At 43.6% G+C, this 23,981-nt stretch overlaps 2 protein-coding genes across 4 annotated transcripts; both read left to right on the top strand.

Annotated features, from left to right (window-relative positions):
- Positions 1 to 166: 166 nt before the first annotated feature.
- On the top strand, positions 167 to 9,569 carry LOC115111348 (heterogeneous nuclear ribonucleoprotein K). 3 transcript variants are annotated; one of them, XM_065011443.1, is made up of 17 exons: positions 167 to 261; positions 1,414 to 1,481; positions 1,593 to 1,746; positions 2,120 to 2,217; positions 2,475 to 2,531; positions 3,501 to 3,544; positions 4,839 to 4,911; positions 5,088 to 5,201; positions 5,417 to 5,545; positions 5,673 to 6,010; positions 6,195 to 6,248; positions 6,639 to 6,684; positions 7,339 to 7,354; positions 7,566 to 7,598; positions 7,736 to 7,803; positions 8,185 to 8,354; positions 9,131 to 9,569. In XM_065011443.1, the coding sequence occupies exons 3-17, from the start codon at positions 1,686 to 1,688 to the stop codon at positions 9,159 to 9,161; spliced, it is 1,332 nt and encodes a 443-aa protein (XP_064867515.1). In that variant the 5' UTR covers positions 167 to 261; positions 1,414 to 1,481; positions 1,593 to 1,685; the 3' UTR covers positions 9,162 to 9,569. The 3 variants fall into 3 exon arrangements, with proteins under 3 accessions (XP_064867515.1, XP_029493160.1, XP_029493161.1); XM_029637300.2 differs by having other exon boundaries at positions 168 to 261; positions 8,955 to 9,569; XM_029637301.2 differs by having other exon boundaries at positions 175 to 261; positions 1,400 to 1,481; positions 8,955 to 9,569.
- A 4,778-nt stretch (positions 9,570 to 14,347) lies between these two features.
- Positions 14,348 to 23,791, top strand: qng1 (Q-nucleotide N-glycosylase 1). Its single transcript, XM_029637296.2, has 5 exons — positions 14,348 to 14,428; positions 15,812 to 16,153; positions 16,819 to 17,075; positions 23,152 to 23,347; positions 23,420 to 23,791. The coding sequence occupies exons 2-5, from the start codon at positions 15,817 to 15,819 to the stop codon at positions 23,647 to 23,649; spliced, it is 1,020 nt and encodes a 339-aa protein (XP_029493156.1). The 5' UTR covers positions 14,348 to 14,428; positions 15,812 to 15,816; the 3' UTR covers positions 23,650 to 23,791.
- The last annotated feature ends 190 nt before the right edge of the window (positions 23,792 to 23,981 follow it).

Genomic DNA, 23,981 nt, shown 5'->3' with positions numbered 1-23,981 from the left:
CAACTTCTTATTGGGGGGGTATGCACGTCCCAATGATCCCTTACAACAAGGACCACGGAAGAATGAGCAACAACATCGTTTGAGACACGCCTCCATCCTGTGAATGGCATACGAGCTGTCCAATGCTTGCTCTTTATTTCCAATTCACTCGAAGCGGCTACATCTTTCTTTAGTGCACTTTTTCAGAGCCATTTTTGTGCTTGCGTTCTTCGTCAGAGTGAGAAGGGTCGAAAACGAGTAGCGATACAAGGTGTAGAGCAGGTCTGTTTTACACACATTTCTATTTAGCTCTGTAACAAATACATTACATCTGATTACATGTTAATGCTATGGTATGAGCAAAATGATTTGCGTAACTACATGACCAAAGCAATGCCAGCCATGCATGGCTAGCTAACAAATGTTAGCTAATTATTGTATCCGGTGTAACGTTAGCAAGTTACTTTAGCTAGCTGTTTTCATCATAGCTAGCTAGTTTACACGGCTACATTTAGAATATTAATTGTAGACATAGATTTCATAGGATTATTTAAAGGTATACATCGTTTCTTCATGCCCATAACTACTAAACTAGCTACCTACATAATATTAGCAGCCCAACGGCTAGCTAGTTAAACAACAGAAGCTAACGTTAGCTAGCCACATTTAGCCAACTGAATGCACTTACTGGCTTCCCAAGATGGATGCTAGTTTGTTCTTACTCGCCTAGCTAGCGAGCACATTTTCTCGTCTAGCCTAGAGAGCTACCTACACGGTTGGGTACTCAAACGTTATGCGCACATCATTAATCTAAACGGAATGTCCGATGAGGAAACGCATACTTTTACCGTAGTTAGCTAAACATGTGTCCAGTGTAGCTAAGATCAAGATAATTCTCGGTGCGAGATGGTACTGAGACGAGCCCTCTGCATTGACATTCTCAGTTGTCCAGACTCAGATTTCGACATTGTGCCATGTCGAATATATTGTCAAATGCAACGGCATTGATACTTCATTCATGCGATTGACTTTAGATACATAAATTATATGTGCATCAATTAATTCCGCATCAGTATGATCAGTTCAGTAACGTAAATTGTCATCTGTTCTCCTCTGTGTAGGCCGTCATTGTAAATAAGAATTTGTTCTGAACTGACTTGTCTAGTTATATAGGTTACATTTTTTTTAAATGTTACATTTTTATTTCCAGAATTGTAAAGAGCTCAACTCACGCATTCCTTTGAATCAATGCTGTTCCAGATGCTTCACCTCATCACATCTGCTGTTTTATTTTATGAAATGTGTCATTACCCAACCTTAATCCGCATGTATTACAGTTTTGTAATCGTATGTGTCATGTAAGATTATTCTTGGGCACGGTTTTTTATGGCACTAGCTAACTAACGTTGATCAACCTAAGCTTTTTCTCAATAGGTTAGCAGCGGCTCTGAGACTTGTTACGTTCCGCCCATAACACGCCCATCTTCTCGCAATAAATAGCGGTAAGTGTTGGTTACCAGGCTAGTCTCATCTGCCATATTGACTGTTTCGTCAGTTCTGAAAACTCAAAATCTCACTCTCATCAAGTAACATCGACCATGTCCCCCCCACAGCCAGTACGACCGAGGAGCCCTCTCCTTTCTCCCCACTCTTACCTGCTCCCAGGACCGAGGTGCCTGGCCTACCCTGCCCGGTGTTAACTGACAATGGAGACAGAAATTGAACAACAAGAAGAAGATACCTCATTCAGCAACACAGAAACCAACGGTGAGTTATAATCCCTTCATGTATTAATTATATGTTACTAGTATATCAAATGAATATTAACAGTATAGTTATTTTAAATAATGTAATCTGTATGGTGTATCTATGTTCTCTCCTGTATTCATTACTTATTTATCAATGATCTAAAATATAAGCATCTCAGTTCCTAAATTGTAGCTGCCAGATATGTGCTGAAAAAGTTCAGAGCAGATGTGTGTAGTGAACAAACCATGTCTATTAAATCTATGCAGTTTTAACATGTAAGTACAATGAGTGGGACATTAGTATTAAGTGTGTATTGTTTTTACATCAATTGAATGCAGAACTAGAGAACCTGTGTATGTGGGAAATTAAAGTCAGTATTTTTCCTTCTCAGGTAAGCGTCCTGCGGAGGACGCCGATGAGGAGCAGTCATATAAGCGCTCCAGGAACACAGAGGACATGGTGGAGCTCCGCATACTCCTGCAGAGCAAAGTCAGTCCGCTTTCTGTTCCTCATTCACAATCTCCTCGTGGCATTTCCTGCAATGTAGCCTGTCTTCTTTCCTCCCCAATTATTTTATTGAACCTTTGTTTGACCAGATCTAGGAGTTTAACTTTTCATTTTTCTACCCCCTGTGGTTCACTGTCCAATTTAATGCCGTCAAGATCCATTTTCAATTATGTAGTTGAGGATTTTTAAAAAACTTATCACAATAAGTTTATCATCTGACTTCTCTCTTTTTGCTTCAGAATGCAGGAGCCGTGATTGGGAAGGGTGGTAAAAACATAAAATCCCTGCGCACAGACGTGAGTACATTTATACACCTTTTCTTATTGGGGTAAGCGCGGGTTATATTAACAGTACCCACCCCCTTATACTGGGATGTACTTTGGGAATGTATGATTTTAATACTTTATATTTGAAAGTTGAGGCATTTGGTAGTTTGGCCTTAAGAAAATGTGTCTGTTATTAACTGTGGTTGGGGAAGTTAAGCTATGCTGTTTTGGGGTAACGGTTAATGCAGGGATATGTGTATTGAGACCTGCTTTTCACCGGTTATGGTATATTCCCTCCAAAGTGTAACGTCATTGTAATCAAATGGCGCCCGCATATCGATATGAAACAGTTGGCCTTTTTTTGTTTAACGAATAGTGATATTACTACCAGGCATCGGCACCACTAAGACTGTCGTTAATACTTGAGTGGGCCCAGTGTATTTTAGGATAGAGCTGTTATAGCACCCAAAGCCAATTCATCATTCTATAGGAAATGTCTTGTATATAAACAACCTGGCCAATTCTCAACTAATTTAATGCCATTACCTCTCTCTTTCTCTACTCTCCACTCTTCTCCCTCTCCTCTACCACTATCCCTATCTCACCTTCCTCTCTACGTCTCCCCCTCCTTTTCTGCTCTCGTTCATTCTACCGGTCTTTCTCTACTTCAATACCTTTGTCTTCTCCTTTTCTATCTACACTTCTGCACTCTTAAAACAAAAAAATCTCAGAGAATGAAATCACAATGAAGAATATTAGCCTGTATTAAAATGTATTCCTCTTCCCCCTCCCTCTTCCCTCTCCTGTTTTTTTATTTTTGTTTATTTTTGCCCACTTCCTCTGTTGCCCATGTTCTGGATCGCCCCTCCTGCGCCCGCCCACCTGACACCCTGGTTGGCCCTGCCCATAATCGTGCCCCTCCCTAAATGGGCGCCTTACTTGATTGACATCTGTGTGCTCGAATGGCCCCTGCCCATGCCACGCCCACGGCCCTTGCAGTTCAATGCCAGTGTGTCAGTCCCAGACAGCAGTGGGCCTGAGCGGTATGTCCCTAAGCTCCTCCCTCTCACTACCTGACTACAGGAAATAAACAAACAAACCTGCCTCTGTTCTAGTGACAATATCAAAATCTGCCTCTGTTCCTGTGACAAACATGTAAACTTTCCTTCATTTGTTCAGTGACACCATTATAAGCCTCTGTTTTTAGTGAGGGTTTCAACAAATACTTTAAACCTGCCTCTGTTCTAATGACCGTATTTCAACATTCTATATTTTATTTCAGTGACAGTATCTTTCCCTTCCACGTTCCACACCTCCCTCCTTCTCAGAATCGGTGTGCTGGTCTGTTTTAGTTTCTCACATCCCCCCATACCCTCTTCCTTGCTCCCTCTTTTGATTTTTGTGGGCGGTTTGACCACTGTAAATACTGTAAAGAATGTTCTGCCATAGAGCAGCTAGGGCTCAAGTGTTGTATGTCTATTTCTTGTCTTTACTCCTCATATAACCTTTGCCATTGTTGAAACTGTTGAATATGAACTTTTGTCACCTCATGCCTGTGGCCCATGCCCTTGCCTTCCCTCAACATCCTTCTGTCCAATAGTGGGGAGCATAACTCTCTGTTGCCCTGCCAACTCTCATCCATCTTTAAGTTAACTTTAAACGGTTCCATAGTTTGATGTTTTTTTTGTGTTGGCTTCGGCTACTACTGTCATCTTGTTTTTTTGTTCTTTTTCTTTTTTTTCTCCCCCATGTTGAGCCACAGTACAGTTCCTTTAGTGCGCTGGCAGCAGGCCCCATCGGTGCAAACCACCCACCAACCTTTCCTCCCCCTCCCTCTTCCAGCGGTCACTAAAACACACTTGCTTTCTTTGGGTTCCTTTTACCTGTTTTTTTGGTTCCTCTTCTTTGTCAGACACACTTTGAAGGGAGTTACTTTTTTCAGTCTTTATTTGTCTATGTATGGATATCTGTTGCTACGTTATATAGATATCAATGGGTTTTGGTCTGTCCATTTCTATTCCTCAGTTGTGATTTTGGAGGGTGCACATGGAAATATAATTACTAGATATGGCCATTGGTACACTCTTCACAGAATATTGACTTGAATGGGAATGCTCATTCTAGTAAATCTATTTCAATGGGGGTGCTACCTGGTTCATACCCAACAGCGGAGTGGGAGGGAATGGGTTTTTTAATTCGTTATTAGACGGTATGGTTGGAATTTTTGCTGAGGGAGAGTTGACCCCGGCTTTGAAATACTGTTCGTTTCCTCTGTCCCTCTCACCATTTGATTGGTCCTCCTGGGAATGTCCTGCACTGTGATTGGTGGCTCTAAAGAATTCTGAGCATCGGTGCGGAAATCGAGACCGTTGGAGACATCCTGCTCAAGATCATCCCTACTCTGGAGGAGGTGAGCCTGGGTTGGAGATGAGCCTAATGGCTGCCTACCATTTTCAATGATAGTCCTATGGTACAGCTAGACATTGAGTGTGTTGATAATAAAAAAAACATATACATTTCAAATGCATAGATCTGAATATGGTGATGCTAAAGTCCTTTTCTCTGATTGCCCCCAATCCTCCTTAGTACCAACAGTACAATGGGATGGACTTTGACTGTGAGCTGAGGCTGCTGATCCACCAGAGCCTGGCAGGCAGCATCATTGGTGTGAAGGGAGCCAAGATTAAAGAGCTGCGAGAGGTGCAGTTACACCAAACTTCTCACCTGGGTCATGTTCAGTAGCTAAAAAAATGGGAGAGCATCTTAACCAGGGAGATAAACCTGTCTCATAAGAATGCACATTTTCCTTTGAGCTTACTGTAGGTGACCCTGATTCCATGTTTTTCTGTGGGTTCTTCTCAGACCAATGGCATTGCTTTGTCTTATTTGACCAGTGTTTACTTTGACTATTGCAGAACACCCAGACCAACATCAAGCTGTTCCAGGAGTGCTGTCCCCAGTCCACAGACCGCGTGGTTCTGGTCAGTGGCAAGTCTGAGCGTGTCGTCGAGTGCATCAAGATCATGCTGGATCTCATCGCCGAGGTTGGTGTTCTGATCAAACTGTTGGTTCTCTTATCGAACCATTGACTGAGCTGCTTAACATACCACATACCAGTGTAAAAACCACAGCCAGTCAACTGTAGAAATTGTGTGATCCTGTCCCCCTCAGGCTCCCATAAAAGGGCGCACCCAGCCCTACGACCCTAACTTCTATGACGAGACATATGACTACGGCGGCTTCACCGTGATGTTTGAGGAGCGCGGAGGTGTTGGTGGTGGTGGACGGCGCCCCATGGGAGGCTTCCACATGCGAGGCGGACGTGGTGGCGGAGGGTTTGACCGGATGCCCTCTGGGCGAGGTGGTCGAGGTGGGCCCATGCCCCCCGCCCGCAGGGACTATGAGGAGATGAGCCCCCGCCGTGGACCCCCACCACCCCACCCAGGAAGAGGGGGAAGGGGAGGGAGCCGTGGCCGCAACCTGCCGCTGGCCCCACCACACAGAGGAGGGTAAGAGAGCTACACCATCACCCATTGCCATCTCCTTCTCTAAATTTCTTGCAATCCATTTGGCTTTGTCTACATCGGTTTGCTCTTAAAGGTGCAGCAGATATATGATCCCATTTAAGTATGTATTTCATTCATAGTGTGTGTGTGGGCTCATGTGTGTGTTCCATTTCCACGTTGTTTACAGAGATGACCATTACTCCTATGATTCCTATCGGGGCAGTGCAGATGACAGACAAAAGTAAGTACTTCTCCTGCAGAATCCCCTGGTTTGGAGGCAGCCAGTCAGCACTGTGGTGAGGCAGCCAGTCAGCACTGTGGTGAGGCAGCCAGTCAGCACTGTGGTGAGGCAGCCAGTCAGCACTGTGGTGAGGCAGCCAGTCAGCACTGCGGTGAGGCAGCCAGTCAGCACTGTGGTGAGGCAGCCAGTCTTGCCTTAGACTGGTCCTCTGATTTACTGGTCTCATCAGTGTCTCAGCTCTGCCATCAGTCTGTCATCACCTCTTACTTTTGTGTGAATGCTGTGTTTTTCTCTGTCTGTTGTTTGACTTGGATCAGAGATCTGCTGAAAAAGCACGCTCTGCCTTGTCAATATTTTCCTCATGTCAGACTTGCATTTTCTCTCTCTCAGCAGTGACAGGCGAGGGAGACCAGGAGATCGCTATGGTGATAACATGGTTAGTGACATGACTAAATGCGTGCAGCAGTCCTCTTGGCATTTGTTGGCTGAAAGCATCATCATAGACTGAAAAGGCTGTAGGTCTTTCATAGACAATGATTGCAATTGCCTGATAATGATAATGACCACAGCTAACCACACAATAAATCCCAGCAATATATTTACCACTATCATGAATTGTAATAAACACGAGTTTACCACAGTTAACCATACACACAGGTAATGGGTAACTTACCCACGATTATAATTACCCCTACCACCATAACCACTACTATCTACTAAATCTGTGGGGGGGCGATGTGGTTGCTAGGTGTTAATAATAATGCTTTGTTGTCAGATGAGTGGGCTCTTTGAAAGCTGTCAGAAACTGCCTCCGGTTGCTCGGCAACTGATTTTTTGAATCGCTTGTTGCCCTGGTGACTGAGGAGCCTCTGAATAGCAGGTGAAAGCTGTGGAGTGAGTGGCTAATAGAGTTGCAAGCAGAGGGAGGGTTCTACATTATCAAATAGGGGCTTTTGGACAAGCTGGGCAACTCAAACCTGACCGTGCAAGGCCGGGATTGCATGCATCCATGAGTGTATACAACAGATCAGAAGGAAATCTGTGATGTGGGTTTAACCCGGCTCCCCCTCTCTTTTCTGTCTTTCTGCAGGGTGCGGGTGGATATGGTGAGTTGTTCTGCTCTTCCTATGGGGTTCTGTCTAGAATGCCAGTTTGAGTTCTGTTGTGCCACTGGAGACAGCAATGACAATCGAAGGCCAGTGGTACCAGTCTGCTCTGGATATGTAGTTTTAAGCATATTTTCTAACAAACTTCAAACTGTAAGGCCAATTTCCCTAAGTGTAGATCTATTTTCTCGGTCTCTCTCCTTTCAAACAGATAACAGCTCGTCCTGGAACTCCTATCAGCCTGGTGGGTATAGAAACGCGTCTCGGCAGCCTGGTATTCAATGTTGTTAGCTCATGGTATCATTAAATATGTTCCGGTTCTGTTAATAGAACCTCCACACTTGCTCAAGTTTTTCTCTGATCTCTACTTGTCTGTATTAGGTGGACGCGGTTCCTATAATGATATGGGAGGGCCAGTCATCACCACACAAGTGACGATCCCCAAAGACGTGAGTGTATAACCAGAGGGATGACTCTTTACCTCACATACACTGTTCACATACAGCAGGGGTGTCAAACTCATTCCATGGAGGGCCTAGCGTCTGCCGGTTTAGTTTTTTCCTTTAAAGTAATAAGCCTTAGACAACCAGGTGAGGGGAGTTCCTTACTAATTAGTGACTTTAACTCATCAATCAAGTACAAGGGCGGAGCGAAAGCCTGCAGACTCTCGGACCCCCGTGGAATGAGTTTGACAAATGACATACTCGGTCTGTCTCACCCACCATGGCCCATGAAACCCTAATGTAGCACAACACCCACATTCTCTCACACATATTTTTACACTTTTCTTGTGCATCACGTTCTGTTGACTGTGGAGTTGTTCTCTCCAGCTGGCCGGCTCCATCATCGGTAAGGGAGGCCAGAGGATCAAGCAGATCCGGCATGAGTCTGGCGCCTCCATTAAGATCGACGAACCACTGGAGGGTTCAGAAGACCGCATCATCACCATCAGCGGCACCCAGGACCAGATCCAAAACGCTCAGTACCTATTGCAGAATAGGCAAGTTCTGGATGCCCTCTGAGTGAATAGAGATCATGTCTGCCTTTCTATACATTCCCCTCCCTGTTTTTAACCTACTTTTTGATCTCAAAATATATGTCTAGATGTATATATATTTTTTTACCCTCTTATTTTATTTCTCTGTCTGCTGATGGTGACTAACCACTTCCTCCCATGCAATGTGCAGGTAGTTTGAGCTTCCCCTTGGGAAATGTCTGCGTATTAAACTGTACAGAATTCTTGTATAACTATTATTATATTGATACGAAACTGGAGATCCATATTTTTTAATTGGTAATGTCTGGTTTTTGAAGAATGTGATTGGTGAATTGTGATTTTATGACTATGACTTAAGAGCCGTTTCAGTGTGAAGCAGGGAGTGGACCTCTTCCCTGCCTGTTGCTGTGTGGAAGACTAGTGATTTTGTTGTTTTTAGTTAGATGAATCGACAACAAATCACAGTCTGCCAAACGGCACAGGCTCCTCCTCTTCTGTCTCCCCAGCAACCCTCAGCCTGTCTCATTGCGTGGATGCTAATATGCTAACGCTGCATCGTAGCCATGGTGACTAACCCTGCCTCCCTCCCTCCTCTTCCCTCAGCGCACTGCACCTGCTCGGACACCAGGACTAACCCTTGCCTCAGACTACGCCCACATCCTGTGCCCTCTCTCTCCGTCTCTGACTCTCGTCCCCCTCTCCCACCCCAACCCCTCTTATCTATCTTAATTGACTCATGTGAATTCTCTTATTTTTTCTTTTTACTCTTTATATTTCAGTGTGAAGCAGTCCTCTGGTCAGTTCCTCTAAACAAGGAGACTCAGATTGAAGCAAGTCCCCTGGTTTGTGGGCATTTTGTTTATTTTTATTTTTAAAGGGCAACATTCCTGTGCTTAATGTAGACGTTCTGCATTTTTAGAGTGTAGTTATCTACTCCATCTCTTGTATCTGTATTTTTAAAACACATTTGTCTAAATATTTGGAGTCTCCTGACAGACTAGTGAACATGATGTATTTTTTTGGATGGGTTGATTTCCATGGTGTGTTTGTCAGTAGAGTAAGCCTGTCCCGTGTGTGTGTGTTCTCTCTGTGTTGGAGTTTCTCACCCACCCCCTTACTATCACTCAGTGCAACGTGCAGAATGTAAGCTTTTTGTTGTTGTTGTGGTAAGGAACATTTTATGATTTTTAAAAAAAATAATAAATGTAGGAAATTGAACTTCTTGGTTATGTTTTTCAGTTAATTAAATGTATTTTCAGGATGCATGCGGGGTGGGGGATTATAAATACACAAGTATTCATATTATTCATTACATTTCCTGTCTAAACTTTTTTTCCTGTCAAAGTTTGTACCGACAGAGGTAGCCTATAGAATATTCATAAAATACATTCTCCAATTGCAATGTCTGCCTATCCTCACACACATTGTCTCAAGAAAATTATATTATTTTTAATACCCTCAAACGCCAAGTTAAGCATCTTTAATTTCAAAATAGGCTATCGCCATGAATCGTGAATTATAATTCTTCATAAATGTTCAAACTGCATCTGCATGCCAGTCATTTGATATCAATCAGTTTCATGGGAATATGCATTTAGATATTCTTCAATTACTTTGTGTGCAAATTAGAGCAGATGGTGTTAACTACACTGAACAAAAATATAAATGCAACATGTACAATGTTGGTCCCATGTTTCATCAGCTGAAATCAAAGACAAGACACTTTCCCTCCACACAAAAAGCTAATTTCTCAAATGTTGTTCACATTTGTTTACATTCCTGTTAGTGAGCATTTCTCCTTTGTCAAGATAATACATCCACCTGACAGGTGTGGCATATCGATAAGCTGATTAAACAGCATGATCATTGCACATGTGCACCTTGTACCAGGGAGAATAAAAGGCCCCTCTAAATTGTGCAGTTTTGTCAGACAACACAATACCACAGATGTCTCAAGTGGTAAGGTAGTGTGCAATTGGTATGTGGACCGCAGGAATGTCCAAGAGAGCTGTTGCCAGAGAATTGAATGTTCATTTTCTACCATAAGCCACCTACAACGTCGATTTAGAGAATTGGGCAGTACATCCGACCAACCTCGCAGGCGCAAACCACGTGTAACCACGGCAGCCCAGGACCTCAACATCTGGCTACTTCACATCCGGAATCGTCTGTGTGGGTATTTTGGACTGTGATGAAAAGCCTTCTGTGTGGTGGTCAATCAGAATGAGTTCTTCATGTTTTAAGTATCCAGCCTTTGCCTTGACAGCTTTGCACACTTTCACAACCAGCTTCACCTGGAATGCTTTTCCAAAAGTCTTGAAAGAGTTCCCACATATGCTGTGCACTTGTTGGCTGCTTTTCCTTCACTCTGTGGTCCAACTCATCCCAAACCATCTCAATTGGGTTGAGGTCGGGTGATTGTGGAGCCCAGGTCATCTGATGCACCACTTCATCACTCTCCTTGGTCAAATAGCCTTTACACAGCCCGGAGATGTTTTGGTCATTGTCCTGTTGAAAAAACAACGATAGTCCCACAAAGTGCAAACCAGATGGGATGGTGTATCGCTGTAGAATGCTGGGGTAGCCATACTGTTTAAGTGTGCTTTGAATTCTATATAAATCACAGACGGTGTCACCAGCAAAGCACCATCACACCACCACCTCCATGCTTCACAGTTGGGAACAACACACGGAAATCGTCCGTTCACCTACTCTGCGTTTTACAAAGAGACAGCGGTTGGAACCAGAAATATCACATTTGGACTCATCAGACCAAAGGACAGATTTCTACCTTTCTAATGTCCATTGATTGTGTTTCTTGTCCCAAGCAAGTCTCTTCTTCTCATTGGTGTCCTTTAGTAGTGGTTTCTTTGCAGCATTTTGACCATGAAGGCCTTTCATGCGGTCTCTGAACAGTTGATGTTGAGATGTCTGATACTTGACCTCTGAAGCATTTATTTGGGCTGCAATTTCTGAGGCTGGTAACTCTAATGAACTTATCCTCTGCAGCAGAGGTACCTCTGGGTGTCTTCAGTGGGGGTTGTCATGAGAGACAGTTTTATCATAGTGCTTGGTGGTTTTTGCGACTGCACTAGAAACTTTCAAAGTTCTTGACTTTTTCCAGATTGACTGACCTTTGTCTTAAAGTAGATATGGACAGTTGTTTCTCTTTGCTTATTTGAGCTGTTCTTGCCATAATATGGACTTAGCCCTATTTGGTAAAATGCCATCTTCTGTATACCACCCCTACCATGTCACAACATAACTGATTGGCTCAAACGCATTAAGAAATTCCACAAATTAACTTTTAACAAGACACACCTGTTAATTGAAATGCATTCCAAGTGACTACCTCATGAAGCTGGTTGAGAGAATGCCAAGAGTGTGCAAAGATGTCAAGGCATTGGGTGGCTGCTTTGAATCTCAAATAAATCAAAATACATTTTATAACACTTGGTTACTACATGATTCCATGTGTTATTTCATAGTTATGTCTTCACTATTATTCTACAATGTAGAAAATAGTAAACATTTATAAAAACCCTGTAATGAGTAGGTGCGTCCGAACATTTGGCTGGTACTATACATAAACTCTCACTGTCAACTGTGTTTATTTTCTGCAAACGTAACGTGTAAATATTTGTATGAACATAAGATTCAACATCTGAGACATAAACTGAACAAGTTCCACAGACATGCGACTAGCATACATTGAATAATGTGTCCCTGAACAAAGGGAGGGTCAAAACAAAAGTACAGTCAGTATCTGGATTAAGTACTGCAGTGCATCTCCTCATGGACTGTACCAGATTTGCCAGTTATTTCTGTGAGATGTTACACCACTCTTCCACCAAGGCACCTGCAAGTCCCCGGATATTTCTGGGGGCAATGGCCCTAGCCCTCACCCTCCGATCCAACAGGTCCCAGACGTGCTCAATGGGATTGAGATCCGTGCTCTTCGTTGGCCATGGCAGAACACTGACTTTCCTGTCTTGCCGGAAATCATGCACAGAATGAGCAGTATGGCTGGTGTCATTGTCATGCTGGAGGGTCATGTCAGGATGAGCCTGCCGGAAGGGTACCACATGAGGGTGGAGGATGTCTTGACAGTAACACAGCGTTGAGATTGCCTGCAATGACAACAAGCTCAGTCCGATGATGCTGTGACACACCTCCCCAGACCATACCATGACGGGCCCTCCACCTCCAAATCGATCTTGCTCCAGATTACAGGCCTCGGTGTAACACTCATTCCTTCGACGATAAACGAGAATCCGACCGTGAGACAAAACCGTGACTCGTCAGTGAGGAGCACTTTTTGCCAGTCCTGTCTGGTCCAGCGGCAGTGGGTTTGTGCCCATAGGCGACGTTGCTGGTGATGTCTGGTGAGGACCTGCCTTACTACAACAGGCCTACAAGCTCTCCGTCCAGCCTCTCTCAGCCTATTGTGGACAGTCTGAGCACCGATGGAGGGATTGTGCGTTCCTGGTGTAACTCGGGCAGTTGTTGTTGCCATCCTGTACCTGTCCCGCAGGTGTGATGTTCGGATGTACCGATCCTGTGCAGGTGTTGTTACACGTGGTCTGCCACTGCGAGGACAATCAGCTGTCTATCCTGTCTCCCTGTAGCGCTGTCTTGGGCATCTCACAGTACGGACATTTCAATTTATTGCCATTGCCACATCTGCAGTCCTCATGCCTCCTTGCAGCATGACTAAGGCATGTTCACGCAGATGAGCAGGAACCCTGGGCATCTATCTTTTGGTGTTTTTCAGAATCAGTAGAAAGGGCTCTTTAGTGTCCTAAGTTTTCATAACTGTGATCTTAATTGCCTACCGTCTGTAAGCTGTTAGTGTCTTAACAGGTGCATGTTCATGAATTGTTTATGGTTCATTGAACAAGCATGGGAAACGGTGTTTAAACCTTTTACAATGAAGATCTGATTTTTACAAATGATGTTTGAAAGACAGGGTCCTGAAAAAGGGGCGTTTCTTTTTTTGCTGAGTTTACATTCATTAACGCATGACTGCAAGAGACCGGTTGGAATGTCTAACTGAAATATTGGACAAATCAGCCTTTTATTTTAACTAGTGGTGTTTGAAGTTGCTGTTTTAAAGTGCCGGACAAAGGCAAAACGCAGGACTGTCCGGGACAATCCGGGAGAAGTGGTCAAATACCATTTTACAATGTTAGGTGTATGTACGGTATCTCTAGTGTTAGACTTTAAATACACTCCAGAATCCATCATGCTTAATGATTTTCTTAATGTGTTGGTATCCCCCTGCGCCTGACCCTTGCCCTGCTGTAGCTTGAGAAACTGACTTGTCTTATGAAAATAAAGTTTATGCCACTTGTCTGACCGAACCTGCCGACTCAGTTTAAATAGGATGCTGCAGGGTGGGACGTTGTCATAAAGAGTTATCAATTGTTTTTAGGCTACGTGCAGTACACGAACGGTTTTATTTAAAAATTGCAATGTAGTGGAGGTCCAGGAACAAAATGATCACGGTCAACCACACTCGTCTAGGCCTTTAGACACAATCTTTCAAATTTATGTTCATGCTTATTTCACTGTTGTAGAGTCATAGCCTATAGCAGCAAAGGGTTTCATGTGACTGTTTTATTTTTTACATATAGCTGACTTTAGTGTAGTGGTGGCGCAATAGTAGATATGTGGTGCCAAATAGCCAAACTAAACAGCACCATCTTGTTTCCCTTTACTGATAAAATAACGAATCAATTACTAAACTAATGAATAAAAAAAAAACGGGTCACAAAACAATTACGGTAAAAGTCCATTTGGATTAGGAACAACAAACTGACACAGCATGTCCTTTGGCACTGTAATGTCCTCGGAAACAAATATACCGGATCTGAGGAAATCGTTACAAGCTACCTCTTTATTTTTCCGCATTCGTCTGACATAGGCTCTAATATAATTGGTTGATGTTGCTTTGACGTAAGCAAATGAGCCACATTGATTTGTTCAATGAATGACAGACACCGGATATAGACCTATCGCTCCACGCCCATTTTTTTTTCTGTCTGCCGCTATTTCAGCCAAGTCCTAATGTCCAGGTAAGGCCAACTAACTACACAATTGGTCATGTTTAAAAAAAAAAAGATGTATCGTCGTGGACAACGGTTGATTTCCTTGAACCTTTAACTGATAATGTTTCATTTATCAATCTAGTAATATTACATTCGATATAAAGTACAGGCGTAACGTTACAATACAGCCTATTTAGTCAACATAGAACGTAGAAACTCATGTAGAATGAACAGTAAACGACGCATTTCACATGCAGGGTAATTTTGCCGCGTTCAAAGCAACTGGGAACTCTGAAAAATACGAGGTCAATCATGACGTTAGTGATCTTCAGGTCGGAGTTCAAAATAGAGGCCCGAAATCCCGAGTTGAATGACCGTTCAAATCGATTTTCCCAGTCGGAGCTCATTTTCTTTCAAGTTCCCAGTTGATTTGAACGTGGCATTACTTGCACGAAGTCCAGTTATGACAGTTTACTCGTTGTCCTTGTCACAGTGAACTCATGCTGCCTTCATAACCAAATGGAAAGGTGGTAATTACCAGTTTTAAAGTCCTAAATACCAGTTGGATGCATTCACATGTTTTGAACTTGTTGACAAACGCTGATTGGCTAATGGACAACAAGCTGTGTCAACAATCAACTAAAGTACAGCTATCATGCTTGTAAACAATTTTTAACCATATGAATAGATTTTCATAAATGGTGTTTTGTTGCATTTAACTGTGGAAAATGCTGTTATCAAGGTAATTTCCCTAGTAGGTGACGTCAGGTCAGCATGTAGGAGAAGTCTCGGAGTTTAGGGATGGATGATGCCCCACGCAAAACAACTGGGAAATCTCTGACTTTTGACTTCAATGCGTTCAAGACAACTGGGATCTCATGGAAAGAAATCTGAAGCTCAGACTTTCTGACCTGAAGAATCCAGTTGTCTTGAACGCACCATGAGTTTCCCACTAGTAATTACAAGTTGGAGTGGCGTTCAAGTGGATTTTTCCAAGTCGTGTATAGTAAATACAACCTTTCCACATGGTTATGAACGCAGCATTAGTTGTATAGGACTATACTGGGCTATATATAGCATTTGAGTCATTCACAGGGTTGTGGTTTTTCCATTATTAAAGATGTACATTTGTTTTTCCCATAAAAAGAGGGAAGCGCGAGCGTGACTCAACATCAATCAATCCAATGTATTTTATAAAGCCCCTTTCTTTTTACAAACATAGCAGAGTGAAGGTGGTTTTGAACAGGAGACTACCATGTATGCAATGCTGGTGTTATGTCCCAGTCTCTAAGTTTTATTTGAGAACATTTTAATTTGTCGTGATATGGTGTACCTATTTATGTAGAGCGAGGGGGTGAGAAGTGCAACATTGAACATCGAAGATCATGTGACTGGTCTTTTTATTTGCAGTGCTGATGGAGGCCCCACTGCCCCCCCGTGAGTCTGGCCGGTTCGTGGTGGAACACAGTCAGGATGTGTTTGTGGAGGATGAGGGTGTGCGGAGGGTAGCGGAGATGCTCTATGCCCTGCGGAAGAGCGAGGACCTCACAGCCAGTGGGTGGAAGAAGGCCAACCCCTTGGCCCCCTCCCCAACCTCCGATCATGCCCTGAACTGGGTGTTTGTAGTCGACACAATGAACTTCTCCTTCTGGCCCGAACGGGAGGACCAGCAGTGTGAGGTGACGTACCGTGGGACCACCTACTACGGTTACATGACCCTCTGTGCTGCCATCACCAGAGCAATGGAAGAGGGTAGGAAGGGACAATATCCAGATTTTCATACCGTTTCTGTACCATATGTACTTATCGGAAGTGCACACAAGGGGCGCTATAAAATGTTTCTTTACACACAAACAACTTAGGCAACAAGGATCTTGATCCAGAAGGGGAATGAATCTCCTGTAACCAAGAAGCTTGATCTTGACATCTAGCCACTTAGCTGGGAAGTTAGCAAACCAAATGCATAGCTGGAGCCCTGAGCTGGATATAATTTAACACATCTTAGATTTCTTATACTTATACTTAAACTGCAGTGGCGTCGCACACAATCCCCCCCCCCCCCCCCAAAAAAAAACAATAAATAAATGAAACGGTATTAAAAATATCGGTATATCGGTATATTTCGAAATACCCCGTTAAACGGTAGACCGCCCAAGCCTAGAAGAGGGTGAGCGCTACAGCCCTATATCTGTTCTGTCTAGGGCTGCCTGTCCTCTCATACACACACTGCTTTGTGCTGTTTGCTTGTACACCATTATCATTTGCAGAATGCATGCATGATAAAACCTTGGAAGTAAATTACACTCTTGCCTGTTCTAAAAATTACCGTTCAGTCTTCTTAACACATTTTCAGTAACATTTCCAATGACCTATTGTCCATCTGAATGCAGCTAATCAAGATACCATGCCCTCTATAGGTATTCCCATCACAGAACCGTCCTATTTCTCCCAGATGAGTGTTGAGGAGTTGGGCCGTGTCTTGCGCTCTGATAACAACACGCCCATGCCCATGCTTGAGGAGCGTCACCGGGTCCTCACAGAGGGGGGACGTGTGCTCCTGCAGCACGGCGGGAGCTTCCGGAGCTTCATAAGCCCTGCCGGTAGAGATGCGCAGAAGATGGTGGAGCTCATTGTAGACAACCTACCCTCGTACAGGGACGAGGCCACATACAAGGTCATACACAAAACACAACCTCTTCAACATAACGTAGGGTGAATTTAGAATAACTGGGACACTTTTTGCATTTCTGTCTTCTGTAACCTATCCAACATATTAGCCCATGATACATTTCTGAAATACTCAAGATGTTTCCTAATCTCACACGTATTTTATTTTACATTTGTCATTTAACAGACATTCTTATCCAGAGCAACTTTCAGTTAGTGCATTCAGAGCAACTTAAGATAGCTAGGTGGGACAACCACATTTCACAGGCATAGAAAGTAAACATTTTCCTCAATGTAGCTGTCAGTAGAGTCGGAGCTGGGGGGGTCAAGTGTAAGTTCTGTTGTTTTTTAAAGAAAGGATTATTTTAGATACGGTTTGAAGAGGTAGAGTTTCAGATGTTTTTGGAAGATGGGCAGGAACTCTGCTGTCCTAGCTTCAGGGGGAAGCTGGTTCCACCATTGGGGTGCCTGGAAAGAGAAGAGCTTGGACTGGACTGTGTGGGAGCTGCCCTCCCGTAGGGGTAGCAGGGCCAAGATACCTGAGGTGGCAGGTTGGGGTGTAGTGTTTGAGCATAGCCTGAAGGTAGGGATTTTTATATCATATTCACAGGAGACATGACACACACATTTGTGTACACTGAGTCAAAACCATATTTTTTGTTTGCATTTGGTGGACTGGGATAGTAGGTTAAATAGGGACACCATTATTATAGTCCTAATTGTACCCCAATGACAATTACATTTTGTGTGATAAGGAAACATCTGAAGATTTTAGAAATATATCATGTCTGAAGAGGTTATAAAATGTCTCCCACTTTTTCTGAATTCACCCAAATAACAGTGCTAACAAGAGTACTACAATAAATAATTAACAGTATATAGTACTACAATAACCAGAGCCCCGCCTAACCTAAGTACAGGGCGTCCCTACTGGATCTCTTTCCTCCATTGGAGAAGGCAATAAGACCCACTTTAGCTACTCTATGATGTCCTACTTTAGCAAGTTATGGTTGGTAAAGCGGGACAACAACAAAAAAATCACTGAATTACAAAAATGAAACATAATATTGGTAACTTTTTAATGTATTTTGATGCACCAGTACATAGTATACACATTTACATCATCATTTGGCTCAGTGCATTATTTGACAGTTTTAGAACCTTAACTTTTTTTTGTTTTGATGTTATGTCACTGATCTTAACTTGTGCTTTGCGGGGTGAGCTTCCTGTTTGCAGCTTGCACTGCTTCCCTCTGATGTCGCACTTAATAAAGTGATGTGATTTTGATCTTGTGGTTTCTCTGCAAGGGCTTAATAACCAAGACATAAACGCATCAGGATTAAGCTGTCCCAGTTAATAGGATGACCCACTCATTCCAAATTCACCTTGTGTAGAGAGTAAGAGCACAAATGTGCCTCAGGTGCTGTAAGATTAATGTGGAAATGGTGCCATGTGGAAGCAAGGATTAAAAATGTGTTTCAGTTACACACAATACAGTATGTTATCTATGCTATACATTCATTACCATACTTTTGATTATACAGTCGTGGCCAAAAGTTGAGAATGACACATATTAATTTTCAAAGTCTGCTGCCTCAGTTTGCATGATGGCAATTTGAATATACTCCAGAATGTTATGAAGGGTGATCAGATGAATTGAAATTAATTTCAAAGTCCCTATTTGCCATGCAAATTAACTGAATCTCCCAAAAACATTTCCACTGCATTTCAGCCCTGCCACAAAAGGACCAGCTGACATCATGTCAGTGATTCTCTTGTTAACACAGGTGTGAGTGTTGACGAGGACAAGGCTGGAGATCACTCTGTTGTGCTGATTGAGTTCAAATAACAGACTAGAAGCTTCAAAATGAGGGTGGTGCTTGGAATCATTGTTCTTCCTCTGTCAACCATGGTTATCTGCAAGGAAACACGTGCCGTCATCATTGCTGTGCACAAAAATGGATTCACAGGCAAGGATATTGCTGCCAGTAAGATTGCACCTAAATCAACCATTTATCGGATCAACAAGAACTTCAAGGAGAGCGGTTAAATTGTTTTGAAGAAGGCTTCAGGGCACGCAAGAAAGTCCAGCAAGCGCCAGGACGTCTCCTAAAGTTGATTCAGCTGCGGGATCGGGGCACCACCAGTACAGAGCTTGCTCAGGAATGGCAGCAGGCAGGTGTGAGTGCATCTGCACGCCCAGTGAGTAGTAGTAAGGCTAGCTTTTTAAAACAGAAATTTGCATCCTGTATTACAAAATCAAAAATGTTCTGGGACACTAAAGTTCATGGAGAATAAGAGCACCTCCTCCCAGCTGCCCGCAGCACTGAGGCTAGGAAACACTGTTACCATCGATAAATCCACTATAATTGAGAATTTCAATAAGCATTTCTCTACACCTGGCCATGCTTTCCACCTGGCTACCCCTACCCCGGTCAACTGCCTGGCACCCTCCACAGCAACCCACCCAAGCCCACACCATTTCCCCTTCACCCAAATCCAGATAGCTGATGTTCTGAAAGAGCTGCAAAATCTGGACCCCTACAAATCAGCTGGGCTAGACAATCTGGACCCTCTCTTTCTAAAATTATCTGCCAAAATGGTTGCAACCCCTATTAGTAGCCTGTTCAACCTCTTTCGTATCATCTGAGATTCCCAAAGATTGGAAAGCTGCCGCGGTCATCCCCCTCTTCAAAGGGGGTGACACTCTAGACCCAAACTGCTACAGACCTATATATATCCTGCCCTGTCTTTCTAAGGTCTTCGAAAGCCAAGTTAACAAACAGATTACCGACCATTTCGAATCCCACCGTACCTTCTCCGCTATGCAATCTGGTTTCAGAGCTGGTCATGGGTGAACCTCAGCCACACTCAAGGTCCTAAACGATATCGTAACCGCCATCGATAAGAGACATTACTGTGCAGCCGTATTCATCGACCTGGCCAAGGCTTTCGACTCTGTCAATCACCACATTCTTATTGGCAGACTCGACAGCCTTGGTTTCTCAAATGATTGCCTCGCCTGGTTTACCAACTACTTCTCTGATAGAGTTCAGTGTGTCAAATCGGAGGGCCTGTTGTCCGGACCTCTGGCAGTCTCTATGGGGGTGCCACAGGGTTCAATTCTCGGGCCGACTCTTCTCTGTATACATCAATGATGTTGCTCTTGCTGCTAGTGATTCTCTGATCCACCTCTACGCAGATGATACCATTCTGTATACTTCTGGCCCCTCTTTGGACACTGTGTTAACTAACCTCCAGACGAGCTTCAATGCCATACAACACTCCTTCTGTGGCCTCCAACTGCTCTTAAATGCAAGTCAAACTAAATGCATGCTATTCAATCGATCACTGCCCGCATCTGCCCACCCGTCCAGCATCACTTCTCTGGACGGCTCTGACTTAGAATACGTGGACAACTACAAATACCTAGGTGTCTGGTTAGACTGTAGATGCTCCTTCCAGACTCACATTAAGCATCTCCAATCCAAAATTAAATCTAGAATCGGCTTCCTGTATCGCAACAAAGCATCCTTCTCTTATGCTGCCAAACATACCCTCGTAAAACTGACCATCCTACCGATCCTCGACTTCGACGATGTCATCTATAAAATAGCATCCAACACTCTACTCAACAAATTGGATGCAGTCTATCACAGTGCCATCCGTTTTGCCACCAAAGTCCCATATACTACCCACCATTGCGACCTGTACGCTCTCGTTGGTTGGCCCTCGCTTCATACTCGTTGCCAAACCCACTGGCTACAGGTTATCTACAAGTCTCTGCTAGGTAAAGCCCCGCCTTATCTCAGCTCACTGGTCACTATAGCAGCACCCACTCATAGCACGCGCTCCAGCAGGTATATCTCACTGGTCACCCCCAAAGCCAATTCCTCCTTTGATTGCCTTTGCTTCCAGTTATCTGCTGCCAATGAGTGGAACGAACTGCAGAAATCACTGAAGCTGAAGACATATCTCCCTCACTAGCTTTAAGCATCAGCTGTAAGAGCAGCTCACGGATCACTGCACCTGTACATAGCCCATCTATCTACCTCATCCCCATACAGTATTTATTCATCTTGCTCCTTTGCACCCCAATATCTCTACTTGCACATTAATCTTCTGCACATCTAACATTCCAGTGTTTAATTGCCATATTGTAATTATTCGCCACCATGGCCTATGTATTGCCTTAACTGCCTTATCTTACCTCATTTGCACTCACTGTATTTTGATTTGTTCGATTTTTTTTCTACTATTATTGACTGTATGTTTTGTTTATTCCATGTGTAACTTTGTTGTATGTGTCGAATTGCTGTGCTTTATCTTGGCCAGGTCGCAGTTGCAAATGAGAACTTGTTCTCAACTAGCCTACCTGGTTAAATAAAGGTGAAAAAAAGTACATAAACAGTATACAGTGCATTCGGAAAGTATTCAGACCGCTTGACTTTTTCCATATCTTGTTACGTTACAGCTTTATTCTAAAGTTGATTAAATCATTTTTTTCCATCAATCTACACATGATGACAAAGCAAAAACAGGTTTTTAGAATTTTTTGCAAATGTGTGTATATATAAAACCCCCCTGGAAATATAAGTATATAAGTATTAAATAAGTATTCAGACCATTTACTCAGTACTTTGTTGAAGCACCTTTGGCAGTGACTACAGCCTCGAGTCTTCTTGGGTATGATGCTACAAGCTTGGTACACCTGTATTTGGAGAGTTTCTCCCATTCTTCTCTGTAGATCCTCTCAAGCTCTCTTAGGTTGGACGGGGAGCGTCACTGCACAGCTATTTTAAGGTCTCTCCAGAGATGTTCGATCGGGTTCAAGTCCAGGCAGTGGCAGGGCCACTCAAGGATATTCAGAGACTTGTCCTGAAGCCGCTCCTGTATTGTCTTGGCTGTGTGCTTAGGTTCGTTGTCCTGCTGGAAGGTGAACCTTCGTCCCAGTCTTAGGTCTGGACCGCTCTGGAGCAGGTTTTCATCAAGGATCTCTCTGTACTTTTCTCCGATCATCTTTCCCTCGATCCTGACTTGTCTCGCAGTCCCTGCAGCTGAAAAACATTGCCACAGCATGATGCTGCCACCACCATGCTTCACCGTAGGGATGGTGCCAGGTTTCCTCCAGATGTTACACTTGGCATTCAGGTTGAATAGTTAAATCTTTGTTTCACCAGACCAGATAATCTTCTAATGGTCTGAGTCCTTTAGGTGCCAGTTGGCAAACTCCAAGTGGGTTTTCACTGAGGAGAGGCTTCCGTCTGGCCACTCTAGCATAAAGGCCTGATTGTTGGAGTGCTACAGAGATGGTTGTCCTTCTGGAAGGTTCTCCCATCTCCACAGAGATACTCTGGAGCCCTGTCAGAGTGACCAATGGGTTATTGGTCACCTCAATGACCAAGGCCCTTCTCCCCCAGTTGGTCAGTTTGGCCAGGCGGCCAGCGCGAGGAAGAGTCTTGGTGGTTCCAAACTTCTTCCATTTAAGAATGATGGAGGCCAATGTGTTCTTGGGGACCGTCAATGCTGCAAAAATGTTTTGGTACCCTTCCCCAGATCCGTGCTTTGAAACAACCCTGTCTCGTAGCTCTACGGACAATTCCTTTGACCTTGTGGCTTAGTTTTTTCTCTTGCAACTGTGGGACCTTATATAGACAGGTCTGTGCCTTTCCAAATCATGTCCAATCAATTGAATTTACCACAGGTGGACTCCAAGTTGTAGAAAAATCTCAAGGATGATCAATGGAAACAGGATGCACCTGAGATCAATTTTGAGTCTCATAACAAAGGGCCTGACCACTTACGTAAATAAGGTTTTCAGCTTTTTACTTGTAATAAATATTCAACAATGTCTAAACCTGTTTTTGCTTTGTCATTATTGGGTATTTTGTGTAGATTAATGAGGAAAACAATTATTTCATACATTTTAGAATAAGGCTGTAACGTAGCAAAATGTGGAAAAGTCAAGGGGACTAAAGACTTTATGAATGCACTATGCATGACTATGGTTAATATGTTCATGGTGAACGCAGTCTCTGTGTGAACGTGTCTTGACAACTGAATTGTCTGTGTGTCTACCTCAGGGAAAGAGGATTTCACTCTACAAGCGAGCTCAGATTCTGGTGGCTGATTTTTGGGGCATCATGGAGGCCAGGGTAGAGGGGGACATGCCAAACCTGGACATCCTCACCATGTTTGCTGACTACAGAGTACCACAGGCCCTGGTCCACCTGGGGGCACTACGCTACTCAGACACCCTGATGGAGACATTGAGGAACGGTTAGTCTTTTCTCCCCTCTATGCTGTGTGTGTGTGTGTTGGAACCTCCTTTGACCCTCTTCTCTCTCTCAGGTGAGTTGCTCAGCTCAGGCGACAGGAGAGAGGTGGAGATTCGTGGCTGCTCTATCTGGTGTGTGGAGAAGATCAAGGCACACCTGTGGAGTCTGGTTGAAGATCGAGATGGCCAAAGCTGCAATATCAACTCTGCCATCATTGACTTTTATCTCTGGCCTTATGCCAAACAGCACCATAAAGAGATGGCCCACATTCCCATACACCACACACGCTGCATATATTACTGACAGTCCTACACAGAGAAACTATTTTTGTGATTCAAAAAAATTATAAATGATTTCCGGTCCTTAATGTTGAACTTTATACAAAGAACTTTGGCTTTGGCTGAGGATGACCATACTAAGAATAAAATATAGCCAACATTTTCAAGACTATCACATCTCTTTCTTTCCACATGCTTTCACAGATGGACAGGGGGAAATGTAAAATAAATAATTGAATAAAGATTCTTTGCCTGCAGCAGCACAACCCCGCCATAGAGCGGGGCTGTAGCAGCGGATTGTGTGTTTTACAACAAGTGTCTTTTCTTGGACAGAAAGCGTGAGCTTCTTTGACTTAT

Source organism: Oncorhynchus nerka, linkage group LG27 (genome assembly GCF_034236695.1).
Source record: "Oncorhynchus nerka isolate Pitt River linkage group LG27, Oner_Uvic_2.0, whole genome shotgun sequence".
NCBI lineage: Eukaryota > Metazoa > Chordata > Actinopteri > Salmoniformes > Salmonidae > Oncorhynchus > Oncorhynchus nerka.
This window is presented reverse-complemented; position numbering and strand designations above follow the sequence as displayed.